Source organism: Oncorhynchus mykiss, chromosome 24 (genome assembly GCF_057628025.1).
Source record: "Oncorhynchus mykiss isolate SJ-2025 chromosome 24, ASM5762802v1, whole genome shotgun sequence".
In the NCBI taxonomy this organism is placed as follows: Eukaryota; Metazoa; Chordata; class Actinopteri; order Salmoniformes; family Salmonidae; genus Oncorhynchus; species Oncorhynchus mykiss.
In genome coordinates, this window is record NC_143045.1 from 22,110,908 (window position 1) to 22,132,636 (window position 21,729).

At 41.9% G+C, this 21,729-nt stretch overlaps 3 protein-coding genes across 5 annotated transcripts; 2 read left to right on the top strand and 1 right to left on the bottom strand.

Annotated features, from left to right (window-relative positions):
• The first annotated feature begins 497 nt into the window (after nucleotides 1–497).
• Nucleotides 498–4,977, top strand: LOC110504000 (lebercilin-like protein). The gene is made up of 8 exons (XM_036961192.2): nucleotides 498–888; nucleotides 1,512–1,789; nucleotides 2,066–2,308; nucleotides 2,527–2,664; nucleotides 3,427–3,496; nucleotides 3,596–3,729; nucleotides 3,904–3,994; nucleotides 4,289–4,977. The coding sequence occupies exons 1-8, from the start codon at nucleotides 597–599 to the stop codon at nucleotides 4,900–4,902; spliced, it is 1,860 nt and encodes a 619-aa protein (XP_036817087.2). The 5' UTR covers nucleotides 498–596; the 3' UTR covers nucleotides 4,903–4,977.
• Nucleotides 4,978–5,253: 276 nt separating this feature from the next.
• On the bottom strand, nucleotides 5,254–14,796 carry LOC110504006 (guided entry of tail-anchored proteins factor 1). Of its 3 annotated transcripts, none has more exons than XM_036961211.2 (5): nucleotides 14,549–14,796; nucleotides 10,975–11,140; nucleotides 6,412–6,479; nucleotides 6,144–6,258; nucleotides 5,254–5,830 (listed from the first exon to the last, which is right to left on the bottom strand). In XM_036961211.2, exons 2-5 carry the CDS (start codon nucleotides 11,096–11,098, stop codon nucleotides 5,757–5,759), a joined length of 381 nt encoding a protein of 126 aa, XP_036817106.1. In that variant the 5' UTR covers nucleotides 11,099–11,140; nucleotides 14,549–14,796; the 3' UTR covers nucleotides 5,254–5,756. The 3 variants fall into 3 exon arrangements, with proteins under 3 accessions (XP_036817106.1, XP_036817104.1, XP_036817105.1); XM_036961209.2 differs by lacking the exon at nucleotides 14,549–14,796 and adding an exon at nucleotides 12,820–12,951; XM_036961210.2 differs by lacking the exon at nucleotides 14,549–14,796 and adding an exon at nucleotides 11,374–11,433.
• On the top strand, nucleotides 12,905–16,719 carry LOC110504007 (uncharacterized). Its single transcript, XM_090218718.1, has 5 exons — nucleotides 12,905–13,613; nucleotides 14,965–14,988; nucleotides 15,075–15,104; nucleotides 15,226–15,264; nucleotides 15,380–16,719. The coding sequence occupies exons 1-5, from the start codon at nucleotides 13,596–13,598 to the stop codon at nucleotides 15,533–15,535; spliced, it is 267 nt and encodes an 88-aa protein (XP_090074844.1). The 5' UTR covers nucleotides 12,905–13,595; the 3' UTR covers nucleotides 15,536–16,719.
• Nucleotides 16,720–21,729: the final 5,010 nt, after the last annotated feature.

Below are 21,729 nucleotides of genomic sequence, written 5' to 3' on the forward strand. Positions count from 1 at the left end.
TCTCCCAAAGCTGTCAGTTCAAATAAATGTCATATGAGCTGTGATTTAACCATATAATTAGAACGTATTCAAAAGAGGTTCAGTAGACCGACAACTACATTTCCCATTGTCCTATTCCATGAGAACGCTGGTTTCTAGGGCAACCAAAAATACATTTTCAGAGACAGCCAGCCAGCAACATAATCGTCAATGATTGTCTCTTGTTATTGAAGATAAATAATAACTCAACTGAATGCGAGTAGGGGAAAAAAAACATTGAGATATTTTAATAATTGAATGTAGGGATAGACTTGGCATGGGGAATAATTAGGCTTGGTTGTTAGTTATGTAGAATAGTTGAGGTCAGGAAAGGTTTTCAATCGAGCTAATGATTGTCTTCAATCACTCTGTGTCTTCAATTGGCTAGACCTAGCTAGATAACGTTAGATAGATAGCTAAACGGATTATCCTATTAAATAATGTAAGTACGCTATAGTTGGAAGTATAGATTGCTTTGATTCTTATCATTTAACATACAGTGTGGCTAAATGAACTACTTCAACTAATTGGATATCTTTCTGCTATATTACAGAAACTGGTGCAGGCTCATCTTTTGCATGGGAGACATGTCTCTGAGTCTGAGACACCACACCAGAGGCATAGTGCAGCAGGACGATGCTAACTATGAAGTTGGAGCAGGGGATGTAGACTCAAGCTGCTCCTCAGGCCAGTCCACCCCCTCCAGGTCAAGCAGGGGATACAGCAGTACGACAGGCAGCAGAGTAGACTCTCAGGGGTCATGCACCCAGTCAGACTACGAGGAGGAGGCTGACACTACTGCAAATAGGACCTTTGCCCTCTCGCCAAACAAGAAGCCAGGTCTAGGCACGAAGACAGCTAAAACACGAAGTATGTGATATCTGATATTTCATATCTTCTCATTACTACAGGACAGCCTAGCTTTAATGACACACCGTGCATTCGGAAAGTATTCAGATCCATTGACCTTTTCCACATTTTGTTACGTTACAGCCTTATTCTAAAATGGATTAAATGCGTTTTATTCCTCATCAATCTACACACAATACCCCATAATGACAAAGCGAAAACAGATTTTTTGCAAATGTATTAAAAATAAAAAACGGGGGAAAAAATGTACATACGTTTTCAGAACCTTTACTCAGTACTTGATCAATGGAAACAGGTTGCACCTGAGCTCAATTTCGAGTCTCATAGCAAATGGTCTTTATACTTATGTAAATAAGGTTTTTCAGTTTTTATTTCTAATACATAATACAAACATTTCTAAAAACCTATTTTCGCTTTGTCATTTTGGGGTATTGTGTTTAGATTGATGAGGGGGAAAACCCATTTAATCCATTTTAGAATAAGGCTGTAACGTAACAAAATGTGGAAAAAGTCAAGGGGTCTGAATACTTTCCGAATGTACCGTAAGTGTAGGCCTATAGGCAGAGATGGTTTGCAGCATATTCCCATGTACGCATCACACTTAGGCACATTTTTCCTCTCAGCGCAAAACAAGGGAGGTTCGTGGTGCAAAAAGAAGAAAAACACTAATTTAAGGAACCGCAAGGCCTCTCTCGTCCCTCCAATCAAGCCCCTGGAGGGCCCAAACCAGCGCATTAGGTCTGCCCACAGGCACCGCATCAAGGAGCTCAACAGCCAAGTCTGGGAGCTACAGCAGCAGCTGAGTGGTGTCGCCACAGAGAACAAACTGCTAAAGCAGCTCCAGGTCCGCCACACAGTGGCGCTACAGCGCTTCCAAGACTCACAGAGTGGCCTTCCCCAGGTATGCTGCAGTTTTTCTGGGGGCTTTAATAACTGATCTGTAACACAGCTATAACAAACTCTGATCTGTAACACAGCTATAACAAACTCTGATCTGTAACACAGCTATAACAAACTCTGATCTGTAACACAACTATAACAAACTCTGATCTGTAACACAGCTATAACAAACTCTGATCTGAAACACAGCTATAACAAACTCATCAGCTAACAACAATAATCTGATCTTGTAGCATTGGCTAAGATCATAATGTTTTGCAACGACCCACACCCTCAGGTCCTGGCCAAGCACGGCAATGAGGTGCGTGGTCTGCAGGAGCACCTGCGCAAAGCCCGCATCCGCCGCAACAGTCTGTCCAGGCGTCTACGTGGAACGGAGGAGGAGCTGCTGCGTACCAAGGACGTTCTGCACAGGCTGCAGCTGCTCAGCGAGGACCGCAGCCTGAAAGAGAGGGAAGAGCTTAGCCACAGGCTGGCCCTGATCAGTGTGGACCTGAACAGGAAGAACAAGAGGATACAGGTACAGTACATGCACTCACAAGGCAGGGCTGACTCCATGTTCACAGGGCAGTTGGATGTCTGTATTGAAACTGATTGGGTTTTCAAATCTGTATTGGTCTTCTACTGGGAGACCAATATAGGTGGACAGGGTCAATACAGTTATGCTAGATTGATACTGTACACATAGTATCACAATGTTATATCTGTAGTGAAACTTACATATATTGTATGTTGCAGGACTTGGAAAGAAATTTTGAGCTGAGCCAGATATCCTTCAATCGCCATCTTGCCACAGAAACAAGGAAGACCAATGAGGCCAGAGAGATGTCTGATTACCTCCAGGCACAGATCAGTCTGTTGACCCAAAAAATCAAAGTAAGTTTATAAGTACTTGAGAGCAGCAACATACAGAGTGTAAAAAACTTTAGGAACACCTTCCTAATATTGAGTTGCACCCTACCCCACCCCACCCTCAACCTGGTCAGTCTATATCATGGAAAGAGCAGGTGTTCATAATGTTTTGTACAATCAGTGTAGGTAAACTGTTCCAGATCTGAGTAGATTTGGAACAGTACTGTTTGAAAGAGTGAGTCATTTAACTTGCAGTACTGCAATGTAAACACAAGAGGGTGTCTAATACAGCTGTATTTCAAAAGCCATAATTGAATGAAGCGAAATACCCATTTCCATCTCGTAAACTTGCCTGGCTACCAAAAAGCTATGCCACGCCCACAGACGTTAGTTTCTTCTCCGCAATGAACCTGGATCTGAGTACCTCCCAGACGATTTCTAGAACGCAAACACATTCTAACCCTTCTGATTGGTCCCAGAAACCGATGGGTTGGGCCAGAGCCAGAACACACATGGGTAAGGCAGCGTTTTGAAAATGTGTCATTGGCTTTGATACTCTAATCTAATTGGTTAGAAATGATCCAATCGCTAATTACTTTGTTTTGTTCAACAAAACAAAGTAATCAGAGAAGCGGACTAATTCAGTTTGAGTCGTCAAGCAACTGGCAACAAACCAGCCTGGTAATAGATATCAGGATGATTACACTACATTTGAGAAAGTAACATTTATTGTACATATTGCATTCTTGAGAAATGGTTTACTGACGCATTTAACATGAAATATAGGAAAAAGAGAGAGAATTGGAGATCCACAATATCTACTCACATAGATTTCCAAATGGCTGGAACGGAAAAGGTACAAAGACATTATGAGCTACTTTTAACATGTTCAACCCATGATCCAGATCAGACTATTTGTTTTTACTTGAGGCTGAATATCTTTTCACATTTACAGGGGCAAGAGCAACTAAATCTGTTCAAACAGATGACTTGTCCTCTCTCCCCATTGAGGCTCCGTGCCAACTTGAACTAGAATATGCCTGTTCACTCCAGCATCTGGAGTTGGAGAAGCAGAAGAGCTTGAGCTGGGTACGTAAATGGATTTCGTTCTCTCTCACATTCTGTGCAGAAAGCTGTTTAAATGGGTAATGGTCAATAAAACATTTATTCAATATTGACCGATAAAAGCAAGAGTGTAACTCTTTGATTAAAGTTTGTGTAGTGAGTTCCAGTGTAAAGTTGATATCTGGTTGTTTTTTTCAGGAGTCCTTTGCCATCGACTTCACAGACAGAAGTGACGCAGCAGACACGTTAGAGGATGACAGAGGATCAAACAATAATGAAGACTTTGCGGGTAAGGATTTGAAAAAAACTTTACTACAGACTATTGGGAGAACCAATGAACAGCTGCAAAGCGAAGGGGATATTGAGGAAATAAATGGTTAAATTACATTCTGAAGAGGCTTGTATGTACTCTCCAGTCACAGTATATGCAAACACAAAAAACTCCAATATTGGGAAAAATTAAAGCTCACGTGCCATAGTAATTAACAGGACTGAAATAACCTTTCCTGTGTCATGTTATATCCCAAAAAAATCTGAGGGAATGACAACCGCAAATGCAAGCAACTATCATATTTATCCACAGAGGATGGAGAGTTGGATGGTGATTCTGACAAGGAGAATCCTCAGCTTCAGGGTGAGGAGGATTGCCTTGCAGAGAAGGCAGCGAGTTCCCCGAAGGCTTCAGGAGAGCAAACAGAACCGTTTGAAAGCCAGGTCCGGTACACTCTGGAGGATTTTCTGATTACAGAACGTGCCAACAAGGCCCTTGAATCCTCTCCCAGGACCAAACGCCTCTACAAATTCAAAGAAACCATCCAGAACCTACACAGTGGAAAGCCTGCCTATACCAGCCATACCCACAGCCTGAGAAAGAGCCCTCCTAGATACATCAAGAGCCAGGCCAGGGTGGAGAACCTTGGGTCTGGGGCATATGAGCCCTCCTTTGTCACTCTACCAGCAGAGAAGTGGCAAAGGCGTGACACCAGGGGCCCTCAACCGGAGGATGGTGTAGTCCGCAGCAAGAAGAGCAGCTTGATGAAAGAGCTTTTCGGCCAGGCCCCAATCACTGATCCAATTGCCATGCAGACAGGCATATCCAGAGTTCAAAGTACAGACCTGGACAGAATGTCATCTCACCATACAGGAGATGCTAGCCCAGTCTCACCTGGGAGAGAGACCAAGATCATTTTTGATTGACCTAAGAACAATACAAAATGATAATCTATTTTCACAAGTTGATTATTTTAATAAATATTTAATCTGCCATGGCAACTCAACGCATTACTAAATGGAGTATTTGTATACGTGATATTTATAGTGAGTTATATACCTAACTATTTGTTACAGAGGTAATATTAAGCTGTTTGTGATTAGAGCATCAAACATTCTCTGACACTATTGATGAATTCCTTAACTCCCTTGAAATCAGATTGTAATGAAAGCAACATTCAATGAAGACCATTCCTATGCCACAATGGTACATTGTACAATTTTGTAACAACTTCTGTAAAATACCCAAGATGCTAAGAACAACCAACACTTGAGGCCTTCGGATTTCAAATTCTTTATTGTGTTGAAGTACGCATATTTTCTTATGCATACTTCAACACTTCCAAAACCCAAACAGTAAACTTTGTGATATTGGTTCAGCAAAATGAAAATGTTGCCACAGACCATGCCTACAATTAACATGAATAACAAATTAACAAAATTACGTAAACAATTAAACAATTTTAACACTTCTTGCTCAACTCATCTCAATAAGTTGGAATGAGATTTAAATACATGCTCATTAAAACATGCTCATACAATCATTTCGCAGAGTAGCAACCTGTGAAACAACATACAATTCCAAAGCCAACATGAGAGACCGTCAAATATGTGCAATAACACTGGCAATGTAAGGCAACCTTTGAATATGGGGTGCTTTGTAAAAAGGTGCATACCAACAGTACCGGTTTAAACTGTAATATCAAAGCGCTGAGTAACACTGCCTGACTTCATTCTCAGAACATTTGGGGAATAAATAAGACGTGAGAAGATACCATTCCTTAGCTAACAGCATGTAGACCAATAGACACCACTTTGTTGCACACCACCAGCCAGCATGTGATTCCAACACCACCTGAAAGGATAAAAAGACTGGTTTCAAATAGGTTTCGTCAGAGTTGTCGGTTAGCAGTATTTGATGACAATTTTCAAAAGAAAATAAAGTTGAATTTGGAGACAACACAGAGTTTTGAATTCCATGTTAAGATGGAAAAGGGTCATGTGATTCTATCTTCAGTATTTAAAGAGACCGAATAAAAGGGACATTCAGTTGTCGTCTATAATTAAGTATTTTACACATTAAACACTAAACTTGATTAAAATGAATTTACCCACTTTGAAAGCGAGTGTGGGCCTCAATTCTCAGGTGTTGAAATCACACAATTTACCTGCTACTCTAGATGGGAAAGCCACCATCTGCTCCAGGGGGGCAATCCACTTACTGGGTACAACAGTCACTGGGTCAGCATAATACTTCCAAATCAGGGAGATCATCAGAGCAGCCTAGAGAGACAAGAGAAAACAGCCGGATTCAGTGCATCAGAATTACTTGTGCATGTCTTCTGGTGGTGACAACTGACATTTAAAAAAGGGTATGTGTATTTTGTACCTATTAAAGAATATAGGACATATTTTTCACTTAAATGTTTAACTTACCTGCAGGATATAAAAACCTATATTCACCATCCATTTCATTTTGGCTTGTTGAGCAGTTCTTGACTTGACTGTAAGAAGAAAAAACTAAATGACCAATCTGCACAGGAACCATCTAAATTAATTATTGGTATCCATTCTCTAAATATCCACTAAAATGCCTACAGACATACATTAAATGTTAGGAATTTTGGCAGATCTAATAACACTTGCCTTTTGTGTGTTCTTCACAATTAATTTCAGTGTATACTACTCAACATGCATTGGAATAGAACCTGCTTTTTATGGTATGGCGTAAGGGAGGGGTTGGCAGGGACAAATAAGACTGATGTGTGACCAGTGTATACAGTGCATTTAAATTTAAAAAAAGTATCTTTATTTAACTAGGCAAGTCATTTAAGAACACATTCTTATTTACAATGACAGCCTACCCCGGGCCAAACCCTAACCCAGACGGCGTTGGGACAATTGTGCGCCACCCTATGGAACTCCCAATCACAGCCAGTTGTGATACAGCCTGGAATTGAACCAGGCTCTGTAGTGACACCTCTAGCACTGAGATGCAGTGTCTTAGACTGGAGAATTACTGGAGAAATACATGTGGTGCATTTCAATGTGAAAATGCTTTTGATTCCAAAATAGTGAAATATTCCTGTCACTGAACAACAGGATTTGAACATGAAGGCATGTTAGTTTATAGGCAGTGGCCCTGAACTGAGACAACATATAAAACACCATATATCAAGGTCACCTGCATTGTGACTCATTTAAACAATGTGGTAAAGAGTGAACGTGTGGACTTTTTTGGCCATTTTGACAAATTCAAAACTAGATCTCTTCAAACAAAATCCACTGAGGAATGTTTTCCAAACAAACCATTCTCATTCCTGAGAATTTGTCCATAATAGTTTTTCATAACAAAAAAATAAAATCCATCTGAGTATAGTATTTCCTTGTTGGCTCGGTCATAACCCTTACAGTTACAGGGCAGGCGCCATAGTGTAATGCAACGGCTGTCATTCATATGACATTAACTCGTCAAATGGCTGTTGGAGACATGTGGTTGTTGTCTGATAGTCAATGGAGTGTGTGTCTGTATGACACAGTCGGAATGGAGCTCTATACTATGCTTCCTGCCTCTGTATAGTTCAGAGCTATGGCCTGGACATGAAGGAGAGCAACAGGCAGCAACTGCAACAACAGGCCCCCCAGTACACACTCAGTCTGTTATCTAAACCCCACCTCCCACACATGGTGCATTAACATGCAAGTCCCCTATAGGCAGCAGAGAGCAGTTTGAAAAACCTAGAGGTATGGATCATTTGGTTTCCCGCCTTTTTGCCCCTTATCTTATATAGAAGGTAAATGAGGGAGCTATAGCATCTGCATCTACATTGCTTGCTGTCTGAATACCCCAACCCACTGTGGCTGCAAGGCATGAGGTAGGGATAATAGTTTCGGAGACCGAGGGTGTGGCAGAGGAACTGTACAGGCGGGAGAGAGCGTCAGGCTTAACATTTTTGGACCCTGGGCGGTAGGAAACGGTGAAGTTGAATCTAGTCAATAAGAGAGCCCACCCAGCCTGCCTGGAGTTAAGGCGCTTGGCTGTATGGAGATATTCCCCCCCCAAAAAATTCTGAAAAATAAGGGAGCATTGAGAAAGATAACCCCGGCAGGTTCCAGGATCCCCAGAATATCACTCCGGAGGTGGTATTCGGGGGTTCTCGGGGAGCAGGGGTAGGCTGTACAAACCCACCACTGATAGTAGACAGGTTACTGGGTGGTTGGGAGGCATGAGGTGGCAGATTGCCTATAAGAGCTAACTCACTGATTCGCACCATGATAGCCTTGAACCCTTGGTCGTGACATTCTGTCAGGGAACGAAGCCCTTCCAAAAGGTCCAGCAGTAGATCCTCATGCCACCCAATGGTGGCTCCCTGCAAGGAGATAGCATGGCGGAGCTGGTCCAATCTGCTGGGTCTGTCATGGCCAGTTCGTACTATAAAGGCACAAGGCGAGACTCAGATTCAGACACGGGAGGCAGATGGTTTGAGTCTTTGATATTTATTATATCCAAAAGGGGTAGGCAAGAGAACGGTCGTGGACAGGCAAAAAGTCAAAACCAATTCAGAGTCCAGGAGGTACAGTGTGGCAGGCAAGCTCAAGGTCAGGGCAGGCAGAATTGTCAGGCAGGCGGGTAACGTCCAGAAAACAGGAAAGGGTCAAAACCGGGAGGACTCGTAAAAGAGAATAGAAAAGGCAGGCGCACAGGAAAAACACACTGGTTGACTTGAAACATACAAAACAAACTGGCACAGAGAGACAGGAAACACAAGGATATATACACCGGTGATAACAAGCGACACCTGGATAGGGTGGAGACAATAATAGGACAGGTGAAACTGATCAGGGTGTGACAGGGACAACAGACACACCGGTCTCTACATTGCAGATGAGCTGAAGGCAGTCATCAATGACCTTGGACCACAGAAGGCATTTGCACTGGTGACAGACAATGCTGCGAACATGAAGGCTGCTTGGTCTAAAGTGGAGGAGTCCTACCCTCACATCACACCCATTGGCTGTGCTGCTCATGAATTGAATCTGCTCCTCAAGGACATCTTGGCACTGAAAACAATGGATACACTCTACAAGAGAGCCAAGGAAATGTTTAGCTATGTGAAGGGTCATCAAGTTATAGCAGCACTCTACCTCACCAGGCAAATTGAGAAGAATAAGAACCCCACGTTGAAGCTGCCCAGCAACACCAGTTGGGGTGGTGTTGTCATCGTGTTTGACAGTCTCCTGGAGGGGAAGGAGTCTCTCCAAGAAGAAATCTGCCGATATGGACAGCCCCATCAAGAGGATTGTCCTAGATTATGTATTTTGGGAGAGAGTGGTAAACAGCCTGAAACTCCTGAAACCTGTAGCCATTGCACGGATTGAGGGAGACAATGCCATCCTGTCTGATGTTGACTCTGCTTGCAGATGTAAGAGAATACATCCGTACTGCCCTGCCCACTTCCCTGTTGCTCCACGCAGAGGAAACTGCAGTTCTGAAATACATCAAAAAGCGTAAAGACTTCTGCCTGAAGCCCATACATACCGCAGCGTACATGGTGGACCCTACGTATGCTGGCAAGAGCATCCTGTCTGGTGCAGAGATCAACAAGGCCTATGGTGTCATCACTACTGTGTCTCACCCACTTGGCCTGGATGAGGGCAAGATTTTTGACAGTTTGGCAAAGTACACTTCCAAGCAAGGGCTTTGGGATGGAGATGCAATATGGCAGTCATGCCAACATATCTCATCAGCCACCTGGTGGAAAGGACTTTGTGGATCTGAGGCTCTTTCCCTTGTTGCCTCCATCATCCTTCAAATCCCACCAACATCAGCCACCTAAGAGCGCAACTGGGCCTTGTTTGAGAACACACACACCAAAGCATGCAACAGGCTGACCAATACAAGGATTGAAAAATTGGTGGCCATTCTGTAAAATTTGAGGCTTTTTGAGCCTGACAACAAGCCATCCTCAACAAGGTTGGAAAGTGACAGTGAAGATGAGGCCTCAGAGTCTGATGTTCAAGAGGTGGACATTAAGGAGGTCCAGGGAGAAGACATGGAAGCCTGAGAAGAAGAGTCTAGAAACTAAAGCTTTGGTTATCATTTTACAGATAGATGTATGTTGAAAACATTTTTGGGTGATGTGATGGATCATTGGGGATCGTTCAATATTCCCTTTCTGTTGTTCAGTGAAATCATCCCATGTGAAGAGTCAACTCATTTAATTAAAGTTCAATTCGTAACTAAATAGTTTTTGTTATTTCTATTGGAAGGATGTCATAATTTGCAATTATGTCTACTTATGATAAGGTAAAAATGTTTATGTTTCTGTCTCCATATGATATGGTAAATATATCCAATGCCAAAAACATCTACATTTAAATTATATTCATTTGCATGTATTTCCATTAATTTCCATATATTCCCATGGAAAGTTTCCACCTCTGAATATTCCCCAAAATGTGCAACCCTACTCACTATAAGGTGTGGGTGGGCAGCCTAAGCATTTTTTCAGGCCACCTAATTCCAAACTGTGTTAAATTTAAACAATTATAATAATACAATACATTTTTGGGGTGGAAAAACACTTTCAGTGTAAACTTAAAACAACTAAAACCAGCTATAAAGTATGTAGAACATTTTAAGACATATCTTTTTTAATTAAATAACCTTTATAAAAGCTAGAATATCAGGGAGAATTGAAAATTCCAAAAGCAATGAATTTAGCAGTATTAGCAATGACGAATTGCAAGAAATAAGCTTTAAAACAATTCTCTTAGCTCTATTGCAGAATGTGGAATTGCATGAAATTAACTTTAAAACTGCAAAAATGTATCTCAGCTCCATGGAGAAAATGTGTAGAAATGCAGGAAATTTCTCTACATGGCCAAGATAGGGGTGTAGAGAAATTCAGCAGAGCCAACTGGCCCGACCACGCCCATTGCCACGCCCTCTTCCACACCGACCACCTAAACCAACTTTAAATTGTGTGTCTCTCTCACCATGTGTCTTCAGCTTGTCAGTCATCTTGTTGATTTTGCGCTCTAGTCTGGCGTATCTGGCAAACTCATCCATCATGCTAACGGAGTTGTGCTCCTTCTTCATCTCCTGGATCTCAGCCCTCATATCCCTCTCCTGCTCAACATCGTTCTGAAGGACCTTCGACAGCTTCACATCCCAACAGACAAACATTTAATTTTATATTTTGCTAGAACATAGCAAACACACATTTCTAGGCCTACTGCCAACAGATGGCGCTATTATTCCATATGTTTTTTTTTTTCATTTTCAATGAGAAATTACAAAATACGTAAGGAATAAAAGCATCATCTGCTGCAGCAGGGCTAATACACTACAGGTTTAGCCTGGTTTCTGATAGGAGATAACTTTGGGATGGTTACCAGTTTTCCCTTGATCATGACTCAGTTTCATTACACATAATTCATTGGACGAAGGCGTCTTCTATACAGTGGAACTTTAAGAGCCCCGACGCTCAATCTGAACATTACCACGCATCGCTTGACGTACTCAGGAAGCATAAGAAAATACCTTATATTTTATATCAGCGACAAATAAAGGTAAATTTAAACACACCTTGATAGGGTTAGTGTTCACATGCGGCCATATCTCCATATTACAGCGCTTGTTTATGGCAGCCAAGTGGCGGCCACCAGTGCTAATTAGCATGCTCCGAACACCTGTGTGTAAATGTAACTCGGGAAGTGTGGCGGAAGTGTAATTTCTTCGGATGGAGGCCCCCATAGCTGTATGGATCTATGCAAAACTGCTACAGTGAGTGTAGATTTTTTATTTGAAACATTCTTTCTCCCTATGTTTCGAAAGCCGAATCGCAAGTGATGATTATTGATGTTCCTAAACATTAAAACACAGCTTCAGGATTGTAGTTCACATGAGGTAGTCGTGAACGAAGCTAATGGCTGAAAACTAAGGGAGAAGGCAGAATGCCACCTAGAGTTTGAGAGCTAGTTACCAGTATGTTACTGCAACAAAAGTGCAAAAGTATTGGAAAGTTGTATTATGTCCGATAAACACTGTACGTCATCCTGTTAAATGTGTTGTCTGATAGTCAATGACGTTCATGAATTGCATTCACATGTAGGATACCAAATGTTTTACTCATTTAAAAGTCTATTTTCTTTGTAATGAAATTGCCTTGGCAATTGGCCATGGGTCATTTGTGGTTTATTGCATGAGAACATGCAACACGTGGTTTAGGAGTATATTGCTTAATACGTCACAAGGAGGTGTGGTATATGGCCAAAACGTCACATCTACGAGCTGTTCTTACGCACGATGCAATGCGGAGTGCCTGGATAGAGCCCTTAGCCATGGTATATGTGTCATATACCACAAATCCCAGAGGTGCCTTATTGCTATTATAAACCGGTTACAAAATTAATTAGAACAGTAAAAATAAATGTTTTGTCATCCCAATGGTTTTATATACCATTTCTTTCAGCCAATCAGCATTCAGGGCTCGACCCACCCAGTTTATAACAACCCATATTCTATGCCTATAGGCTAGAAATACCATAAGACTTCCGATGTATTGACATGTTATGGTTGCTATTTGAATCTGTAGCCAATAGATAACTACACGGCATTATCTACCTGGCAATATTATCGGCCTAACACACCTTCCATGATCCAATGTAACAATTTGCCAACAGGACGGAATGGTTGGTTAGCTTCGTTGTTTGAGGGGCGCGAGAGGTGAAATATCAAGCTAGCTAATTTAACCTGGGCAAATCTGCCAAAACATTACATGATTTACAAGCCAACCCTGCATTTCTCACACGACCAATGCCTAAATAACCCCTACTTACGAAAGAGGAAATGGTCGGCAACAGTATTTTGAAGAGATTGCACAAAAAGACAGATCCCAGCACCAGGAACCAAGCGCACCCGTCAGCCATTTCTTCTTATCAACCTTTGTTGCTGCTGCGCTTATCATAAATGGAAGACACATCCAGTCTGAACCACGGGCTGATTTTCACATTAGAAACTCTTATTTATTCAAATACAGCATATTTTATTAACTTCAAATCATTATGAAAATGTGCAAAATATATGCATAAGAAGATGTAATATATCAATTCATTATCCACATTGGCTAAATGTACAAAATTACTTTATTCACTAAAAAAATATTGACAATTCTATAAGGGTCATTTACAGTGTGTATACATTGTTCTAATATAATATCAACGAAAATAACACAATTTTGAATCGAGCTATTCCCACCCCTTTAATAAAAATCGAAAGTTGGAACGACTGATTGGCATACAGACATACCCACACAGGTAACTTGCTATGGTTTAAAAATATGTTGCCTGGACCTTAAAACCAATCAATGGCAACAAGGGGCGGAGAATGCGTCGGCCGTCAGGTTGGTAGGATAAGGAATATAATATAGAGAGGGGGATCCAATCCGGTTTCAGCTCGTTTCCGTACGTAGGCCTACTGATGGAACATTTATGTTAGTTACAGTGTGTTCTGAAGGTACTGACTGAGTTACATCGAACACTTTCAGAAGCCTGCACTGAATTTTCAGTAACTGAGAAGGCTAATTTGTTATCTAGACAATACAAGTAAAGCAGCCATGCCGAAAAGAAGCAAAGTAAGTTGGATTGTGTACCTTAATTTAAACCTTATTTTACAATATAATTTAACACAGGAAGTGTTTTATAAATACCTGCAACAATTGCATGTACGCTAAAATATGCTTGATACAATGTAACACTTTTGCTCTAAAGTCTGAATGTGTCTTTGTGTGCCTGTCTTGTTGATATGGAAGTGGCGCCTTTTTACTTAGTGTGGTAGAATTTTCCATTCGATCTCACTTTCTCCTGTTAATAATCCGTACATAATAAACTATCACAGCTTGTGTTTTTTATATAAGTTACGTAATCATTTAATTTGACGCATATATTGGGTATTTCATTAATGTAAAGTAGCTTAAAAGCCTTCTCAGCAATGAGATCAGACAAAGGGGTGTAACCCATCAGCGATGTAAGTAAGCTACATGTTGCCATTGCAGAAATGCGTGCATGAACTATAGGATATTTTGTGAATATTGGAAGTGCTTTAAATCGCCTACATAGTACGTTCACGTTTGTATTCAAATACTTTTAATAGCCCCGTTTTAATCCTAAAAAAACAGACGCTTGTGGCATCCTATATTATCACTTTGTGTCCTGTGTGCAGTAAAGCGTAGTGTAATGCGCGACACCCTATGGCATGGAAAGGTACAGTCTTTGGAGTGTCATGGCAGCCCTTGCAAATACGAAAGGCATCGCCAACTCATCGTTATGTATCACTTAAATGGGGTCATATAATTTTATTTTTTCAAAGAAAAAGACAACCTGAATTATAGGTGGTCACGGTAATAAAAAAAATGTTTTGTTATTTGTTCGTGCGTATTTCCTGTCTTTGCTTCCCTAACAATGTTGCATTATGCAACATTTAATTTCTCTGGACATGCACGAAAGCGCATACGGGAAAGTATAGGGGTGGTTCAGGGAATTATAGATATTACTAATGGCGGGAACATACCGTAGACTGGTTGACATGGCGGGTGGATGGATGCCTCCGTGTGTTGCTGGTGGATTGAGGGGGCTGCTATTTGGCCTTTATGTTTACAGGCTACTAAAGCCTGACTAACATACTGTTTTACTTGTCGCTCTCCCGGTAACTAGTACCACAAAGGCTCTGTTTTTGCATCATGACAAAGAGAAAAGTGAAATGGCATAGTAATGTAAATACGTTAGCCTACCCTCCCCCACCCAGTTTCGGATTACATAATCCTCGTTAATTTGGGGGTGGAGCGGCGGGGGTACAGCATGTGAGCCCCTCCCCCTCCCCAAGCATTACAGTCCCACTTCTCCCAGCAGCTCCCGATCCATGATTGTGGGATTGTTGTTCTTGGTTTTTGCTAACATTTTATTTTCTCTCTCTCCCCACCCCCACAGGCAAGTAATGACACTGAAGTCGAGGTTAGTATTGCATGCTGTTATATTTGTTCATTATAAATAAATACTTTTTCTGCAATAACTGATAACTTTTTTGTTTTTCTCACCAGCCAAAAAGGCGATCCACGAGGTTGTCATCAGTAAGTTTACTCTATATCATAATATTTATATGTTGTATAGCCTATTTATGATCTGTTCGGTTAATAGATGCTATTGTCTATTTGTAATTGGACTAATTATCAAATATTAATTATTTTGCAGAAACCCACTACTCCGGCTAAACCAGAGCCTAAGACAAAGGTGAAAACAAATGTTGTAGTTGTCAGCTTTTGCTGAAACCAAAAAGCAACCATATATTATGCGTACTGTGCACTTTTACATTGACATGTATCTCATGTTTGTCTGTTTTTTGTAGACACCAGTCAAGGCAGCAGCCAAGCCCAAAAAAGTAAAGGAGGTAGTAGAGAAGGTCAAGCCTGAGGAGAAGAAAGAAGCTCCTGAGGAAAAAACAGCACCGGCAGAAAACGGAGAGACCAAAAATGAGGAGGCAAGACTTGTTGGTTTAGTTTAAATTATACTATATGCCATGCCACTGATATATACAGCATTCAAAATCAGGAGTATTAGGTATTACAAACAGGCCAACTATTATAATTGGCATTGACAACTGTTTGTCCCCCACACACAAAAATATTGTGTAACCAACAAGACCTAAAATAACTATCCTATAATATGAGACTTATTTTTTTCCATCCCCCAGGAGGCAGCAGAAGAGGCAGATGCTGATGCAGATGAGCCTGAGAAAGAGGAGGATGAGGCAGAATAATAAGCTTACACTTTTGCCAGTGCTCCCCGTACCTCCTTTCTTGTACAATGCAGAGGAATATTTTTATCAACTATTTTCTTAAGAAAAGGCAGGTTGTGTAGTAGTAAGATTGTAGAAACACTTATCCCCCCCCCCCCTTTTTTTTTTTTACACCTCTGGAAGAAAAGTTATGGTCATTGTGTGTTTCCCTTTTCTTTTGTAGTCTGGGGCAGTTGTCAGAGGGAGGGGGGCAGGTTTGCAGCAATGACATGCAATCATGTCAATATCAGGAATTTGTTATTCAACTGGGCGAGCTTGTCTGACACTAACATTCCATAGGCTTTATGGGGGACAGTTTATTTAACCTGTATTGTATGGGGAAGGGTTGGGGGGGGGGGGGGTTTATACACAATAATACTTGTTTCATTTTTGTTTATAATGGGTAGGAATGTGGTGACTGTTTTAAGCTGTGCTCTATGAATATTAACTGTTTTATGAATCTACAGTTATGATTCATCATCATCCTCCCTAGTACATGTACTGGATTTTTCGTCAGGCCTGTGCATTATGTTAAGTGTTGTTTGACTCTGTTCGGTGATGGCATTGCAATAACATTTGATATAGCTGCTGTAAAACTAAGGTTTTTTTCATAATTTCTATGCAGTATGTAATGGTACGTTGTGGGGAATGGGGATGGTTCATGTGTTTTTAGCCAAGCTAGTAACATGAAATGCATTACAGTGTTAAACATACTGGTTGTAGCTTATCCTTTTGGGGATACTGATAAACACGACTGTAATTTCACTTAATCTTTCAAGTGAACATAGCAGCTGTAGCAAGATTTACATGTGGTTTTAGGATTTTATGTACAGTATTTCTCCTTTTTTTGTAGCTGTATCTGTGTTATGATTGATATAAGCGTGTCAATTTAATTAAATGGTTGTCATTTCTCTGTGTTCTCTGTTCTCTTATTGATCACAAGTGAAATAAAACCTGTATACTTGTGATATTCTAATTCAGACACTTACTATGTATGCATTGACTAAATACTCTGTAATATCTCTTATACCATATTGATTGAAAATGTGTGATTGTTTTTTGGTGCTTGCCAAATATTGAGCATATGTCTAATTCTATTAGGCCAGTGTAGCCATACACCACCTCAGGCTATTTGACAAGTAGCTGCATGACGATCACAATATTTCAGGGATTGTCAATTTGTGGCCCGAATTAGTCCCGTTATTGATTTTATCCCCGCCCCCAAGTTTTCGGAATAAATTCTCATAGCCTACAATGATCCGTTGGGCTTTTTGTGTAAATTTGCAGAGTGCACATTATTTATGTTCCGGTCCCCATCATCCGCTCAGGAAAAAAAAATTGTCCAAAAAATGAGCTGAATCTAGTTAATTAACTATTTAACTATTTCAACCAATTAGCTACCTATTAATAACAGTTGTAACTACTCAGTTATACCTACTTATGAAACTTTCATATCTGTTGCATATGTCATTATTTTTTCAATATTACTTTTTTTTTAACAAATTACATTTGTTGTACCGTAAATACATAGCCTAGAATGGGTCGTGTCTTGAAGGGATGCCGCTAATAAGTGACTTCAAAACTTTCATATTTGAATAGCATCGGGGAGGATTTTTGAGTTTTAACTAACCTTATCGTTTTAAGGAGTGGACCAAGATGCAGCGTGGTATGTTTCAATCCTTTATTTTGGAATAGAAAACTTTAAACAACAAAACGAACAAACGAAACGTGAAGCTACTATACATAGACAAGATCCCACAAAGCACAATGGGAAATGGCTACCTAAATATGATCCCCAATCAGAGACAACGATAAACAGCTGCCTCTGATTGGGAACCATTCCAGGCCAACATAGAAATATAATTCACCTAGATAACCCACCCTTAAATCACACCCCGACCTAACCAACATAGAAAATAAAAGCCCCCCCCCCCCCCCCCCCCCCCCCCCCCCGCCAAAGGTGCGGACTCCGGCCGCAAAACCTGACTCAATAGGGGATGGTCCGGGTGGGTATCTACCGTCGGGGGCAGCTCCTGTGCGGGGCAAAGTACCCACTCCGCTAGTGGACACGTCGCCGGAAGTACCGGACCGCGGGTCGTCGCCGGAAGAACTGGACCGCGGGTCGTCGCCGGAGGAACCGGACCGCCGACCGTCTCAGGAGGCTCCGGACCGCCGACGACAATGAAACATGGTGAAGCCCCAAAATTGCCCTTAATAGAAGCCTGTGTTTCAGACAAAAGGAAGTGGATGGCTGCAATGCTTTACTTTCCGGTGAACGGAAAAAGGCTCTGGAGCAACGAACCGTCCTTGCTGTCTCTGCCTGGCAGGTTCCCCCGTCTCCACTGGGATTCTCTGCCTCTAACCCTATTACAGGGGCTGAGTCACTGGCTTGCTGGTGCTCTTTCATGCCGTCCCTAGGAGGGGTGCGTCACTTGAGTGGGTTGAGTCACTGACGTGATCTTCCTGTCTGGGTTGACACCCCCCCCCTTGGGTTGTGCCGTGGAGATCTTTGTGGGCTCTACTCGGCCTTGTCTCAGGATGGTAAGTTGGTGCTTGAAGATATCCCTCTAGTGGTGTGGGGGCTGTGCTTTGGCAAAGTGTGTGGGGTTATATCCTTCCTGTTTGGCCCTGTCCGGGGGAATCATCGGATGGGGCCACAGTTTCTCCTGACCCCTCCTTTCTCAGCCTCCAGTATTTAGGCTGCAGCAGTTTATGTGTCGGGGGACTAGGGTCAGTTTGGTATATCTGGAGTACTTCTCCTGTCTTATCTGGTGTCCTGTGTTAATTTAAGTATGCTCTCTCTAATTCTCTCTTTCTTTCTCTCTCTCGGAGGACCTGAGCTATAGGACCATGCCTCAGGACTACCTGGCATGATGACTCCTTGCTGTCCCCAGTCCACCTGGCTGTGCTGCTGCTCCAGTTTCAACTGTTCTGCCTGCGGCTATGGAACCCTGACCTGTTCACCCGACGTGCTACCTGTCCCAGACCTGCTGTTTTCAACTCTCTAGAGACAGCAGGAGCGGTAGAGATACTCCTAATGATCGGCTATGAAAACCCAACTGACATTTACTCCTGAGGTGCTGACTTGCTGCACCCTCGACAACTAATGTGATTATTATTATTTGACCATGTTGGTCATTTATGAACATTTGAACATCTTGGCCATGTTCTGTTATAATCTCCACCTGGCACAGCCAGAAGAGGACTGGCCACCCCTCATAGCCTGGTTCCTCTCTAGGTTTCTTCCTAGGTTTTGGCCATTCTACAGAGTTTTTCCCAGTGTTAGGAATTTTATGAATAATGACTAAACAATATCTACATTTTAAATAGAACTATAACTAATGAAACTTATACTCTGTTTTATTATATTTGATTAATAATATTAATTCATAAGGGAGGGATTGTGGAGCATGAGACAGGGGGTAATTAAATAAAATAAATACCATTCCAGCTAGGTTGGAGAAGACTGGAATTGTGGGTTTTTTAAGTAAGCAGAAAGGGTCGTTAACCGACTCAACTTAACTCTGGGATGTTTAGATAAGGCAGTGTGTGTTTTCTTGGGTTTTCCATTAGCTGGAACTGTCTGCTGAATGGTGATGGATGAAAAATCAAGATAAAACTTCTGAAGTTAACTGTGTGTCTGGAGTGAGAGAGCGAAGGGGTGGGAATACATTTTTCAACTTTTGTTTGGTCCTGGTTGATAGGAGGAAGAACATTTTATAACCTATAACGTCATATTTTGTATATAAACTGTTGTTCATGGTTACATTGGAGCGCGCTACGAGAATAAATACTATTATCTAATTTTGATAAGACTGGTCTGTCTATTTTATGCAAATAAGAATCTTACATATTCTCATAAAATATACTAAGTTAATTCAATTAATGAAAACATATTGGAATTATGAAATTACATTTAACACCCAGCCACCTTGCTTCTACACCTGCATTGCTTGCTGTTTGGGGTTTTAGGCTGGGTTTCTGTACAGCACTTTGAGATATCAGCTGATGTACGAAGGGCTATATAAATAAATTATATAAATAAATTTGATTTGAGTGTGGTGAGGAGGCACAGGACGTACTGGACTTGAGGCGCACTAGAGACACAGTAGGTATGGCCGGCGCAGGTTATACTGGGCCGTGGAGGCGCACTGGAGGTCTGGAGCGTAGAGCTGGCACAACGCGTCTTTCTTTATTTGATGAACACCCAAAAAACAACAAACTATAAATGACTAACATTCTGCAGGCTAAACAGTAACTATACAAAATCAAGATCCCACAAAGCATGGCTATGTCACGACTTCCGCTGGCGGTGCTCGTGCAACAGTATAACTTTAGACCGTCCCCTCGCCCATACCCGGGGAGCGAACCAGGGACCCTCTGCACACATCAACAACAGTCACCCATGAAGCATCGTTACCCATCGCTCCTCAAAAGCCACGGACCTTGCACTACTTCAAGGTCTCAGAGCAAGTGAAGTCACCGATTGAAACGCTATTTAGCGCGCACCACCGCTAACTAAGCTAGCCGTTTCACATCCGTTACACTCACCCCCCTTTTGACCTCCTTTTCCGCAGCAACCAGTGATCCGGGTCAACAGCATCAATGTAACAGTATAACTTTAAACCGTCCCCTCGCCCATACCCAGGCTCGAATCAGGGACCATCTGCACACATCAACAACAGTCACCCACGAAGCATCGTTACCCATCACTCCACAAAAGCCACGGCCCTTGCAGAGCAAGGGGAACAACTACTTCAAGGTCGTCACCGATTGAAACTCTATTTAGCGCGCACCTTAGTCGCCACTGATCCCTTTTTCATTTGTCTGTTTGTTTTTTCTTATTAGTTTCACCTGTGTTCTGTATGTGCTTAATGAGCTTCCTTATTTAAAGTACGTGTACCCGCCCTTGTTTTGTGCGGGATTGTCTTTATGTTATGTGTGTGTATTTTCTGGACTTGGCACCCTCTGCGCCTGACTCCTTCCTCACCCACCTAGTCCCGCATGACAGGCTACCTAAATATGATCCCCAATCAGAGACAATGATAAACAGCTGCCTGTGATTGGGAACCATACTAGGCCAACATATAAATATAATTCACCTAAATAACCCACCCTTAAATCACACCCGACCTAACCAACATAGAGAATAAAAGCTCTCTATGGTCAGGGCGTGACACCTCCAAACCTGAGCATAAATTCTCCTGACCTGCTATGAAAAGTCACTTCTGACATTAGCTGCATATCCCATCTAGTCAAGATCCCTCAAATGCAAGTGCAGGATGGACACCACATGGAGACTAGAAAACAATATACAGTATTTACATGATGTAAGAAATGTGGGTATATCATGTCATGTCTCCAGACAAATGTCTAAAAGTAAGTATTCCTGAAATTGTCATAGCACTAATATTTCGCCTACTTGTCAATTCAATTGAAGCCTAGGAGAACGCTTCCTGACGGAATGTATAGTGCCAACTGTAAAGTTTGGTGGAGGAGGAATAATGGTCTGTGGCTGTTTTTCATGGTTCGGGCTAGATCCCTTACTTCCAGTGAAGGGAAATCGTAACGCTACAGCATACAATGACATTCTAGACGATTCTGTGCTTCCAACTTTGTGGCAACAGTTTGGGGAAGGCCCTTTTCTGTTTCAGCGTGACAATGCCCCCGTGCACAAAGCGAGGCACATACAGAAATGGTTTGTTGAGATCGTTGTGGAAGAACTTGACTGGCCTGCACAGAGCACTGACCTCAAACCCAACAAACACCTTTGGGATGAATTGGAACCCTGACTGCGAACATCAGAGCCCGACCTCACTAATGCCCTTGTGGCTGAATGGAAGCACACAGCAATGTTCCAAAACCTAGTGGAAAGCCTTCCCAGAAGAGTGGAGGCTGTTACAGCAGCAAAGGGGGGACCA

Excerpts from the sequence above, each read along its gene's own strand:
- LOC110504000 (XM_036961192.2), top strand. The coding sequence starts at position 597 with ATGGGAGACATGTCTCTGAGTCTGAGACACCACACCAGAGGCATAGTG. Across the intron at positions 2,309-2,526 it reads GGAAGAACAAGAGGATACAG|GACTTGGAAAGAAATTTTGA; the intron begins GTACAGTACATG and ends TGTATGTTGCAG. Across the intron at positions 3,497-3,595 it reads AAATGGCTGGAACGGAAAAG|GGGCAAGAGCAACTAAATCT; the intron begins GTACAAAGACAT and ends TCACATTTACAG.
- LOC110504006 (XM_036961209.2), bottom strand. The coding sequence starts at position 12,909 with ATGGCTGACGGGTGCGCTTGGTTCCTGGTGCTGGGATCTGTCTTTTTG. Across the intron at positions 6,480-10,974 it reads TGACAAGCTGAAGACACATG|TCAAGTCAAGAACTGCTCAA; the intron begins GTGAGAGAGACA and ends TTCTTCTTACAG. Across the intron at positions 5,831-6,143 it reads TTTCCCATCTAGAGTAGCAG|GTGGTGTTGGAATCACATGC; the intron begins GTAAATTGTGTG and ends TTATCCTTTCAG.
- LOC110504007 (XM_090218718.1), top strand. Across the intron at positions 15,105-15,225 it reads GATCCACGAGGTTGTCATCA|AAACCCACTACTCCGGCTAA; the intron begins GTAAGTTTACTC and ends ATTATTTTGCAG. Across the intron at positions 15,265-15,379 it reads AACCAGAGCCTAAGACAAAG|ACACCAGTCAAGGCAGCAGC; the intron begins GTGAAAACAAAT and ends TGTTTTTTGTAG.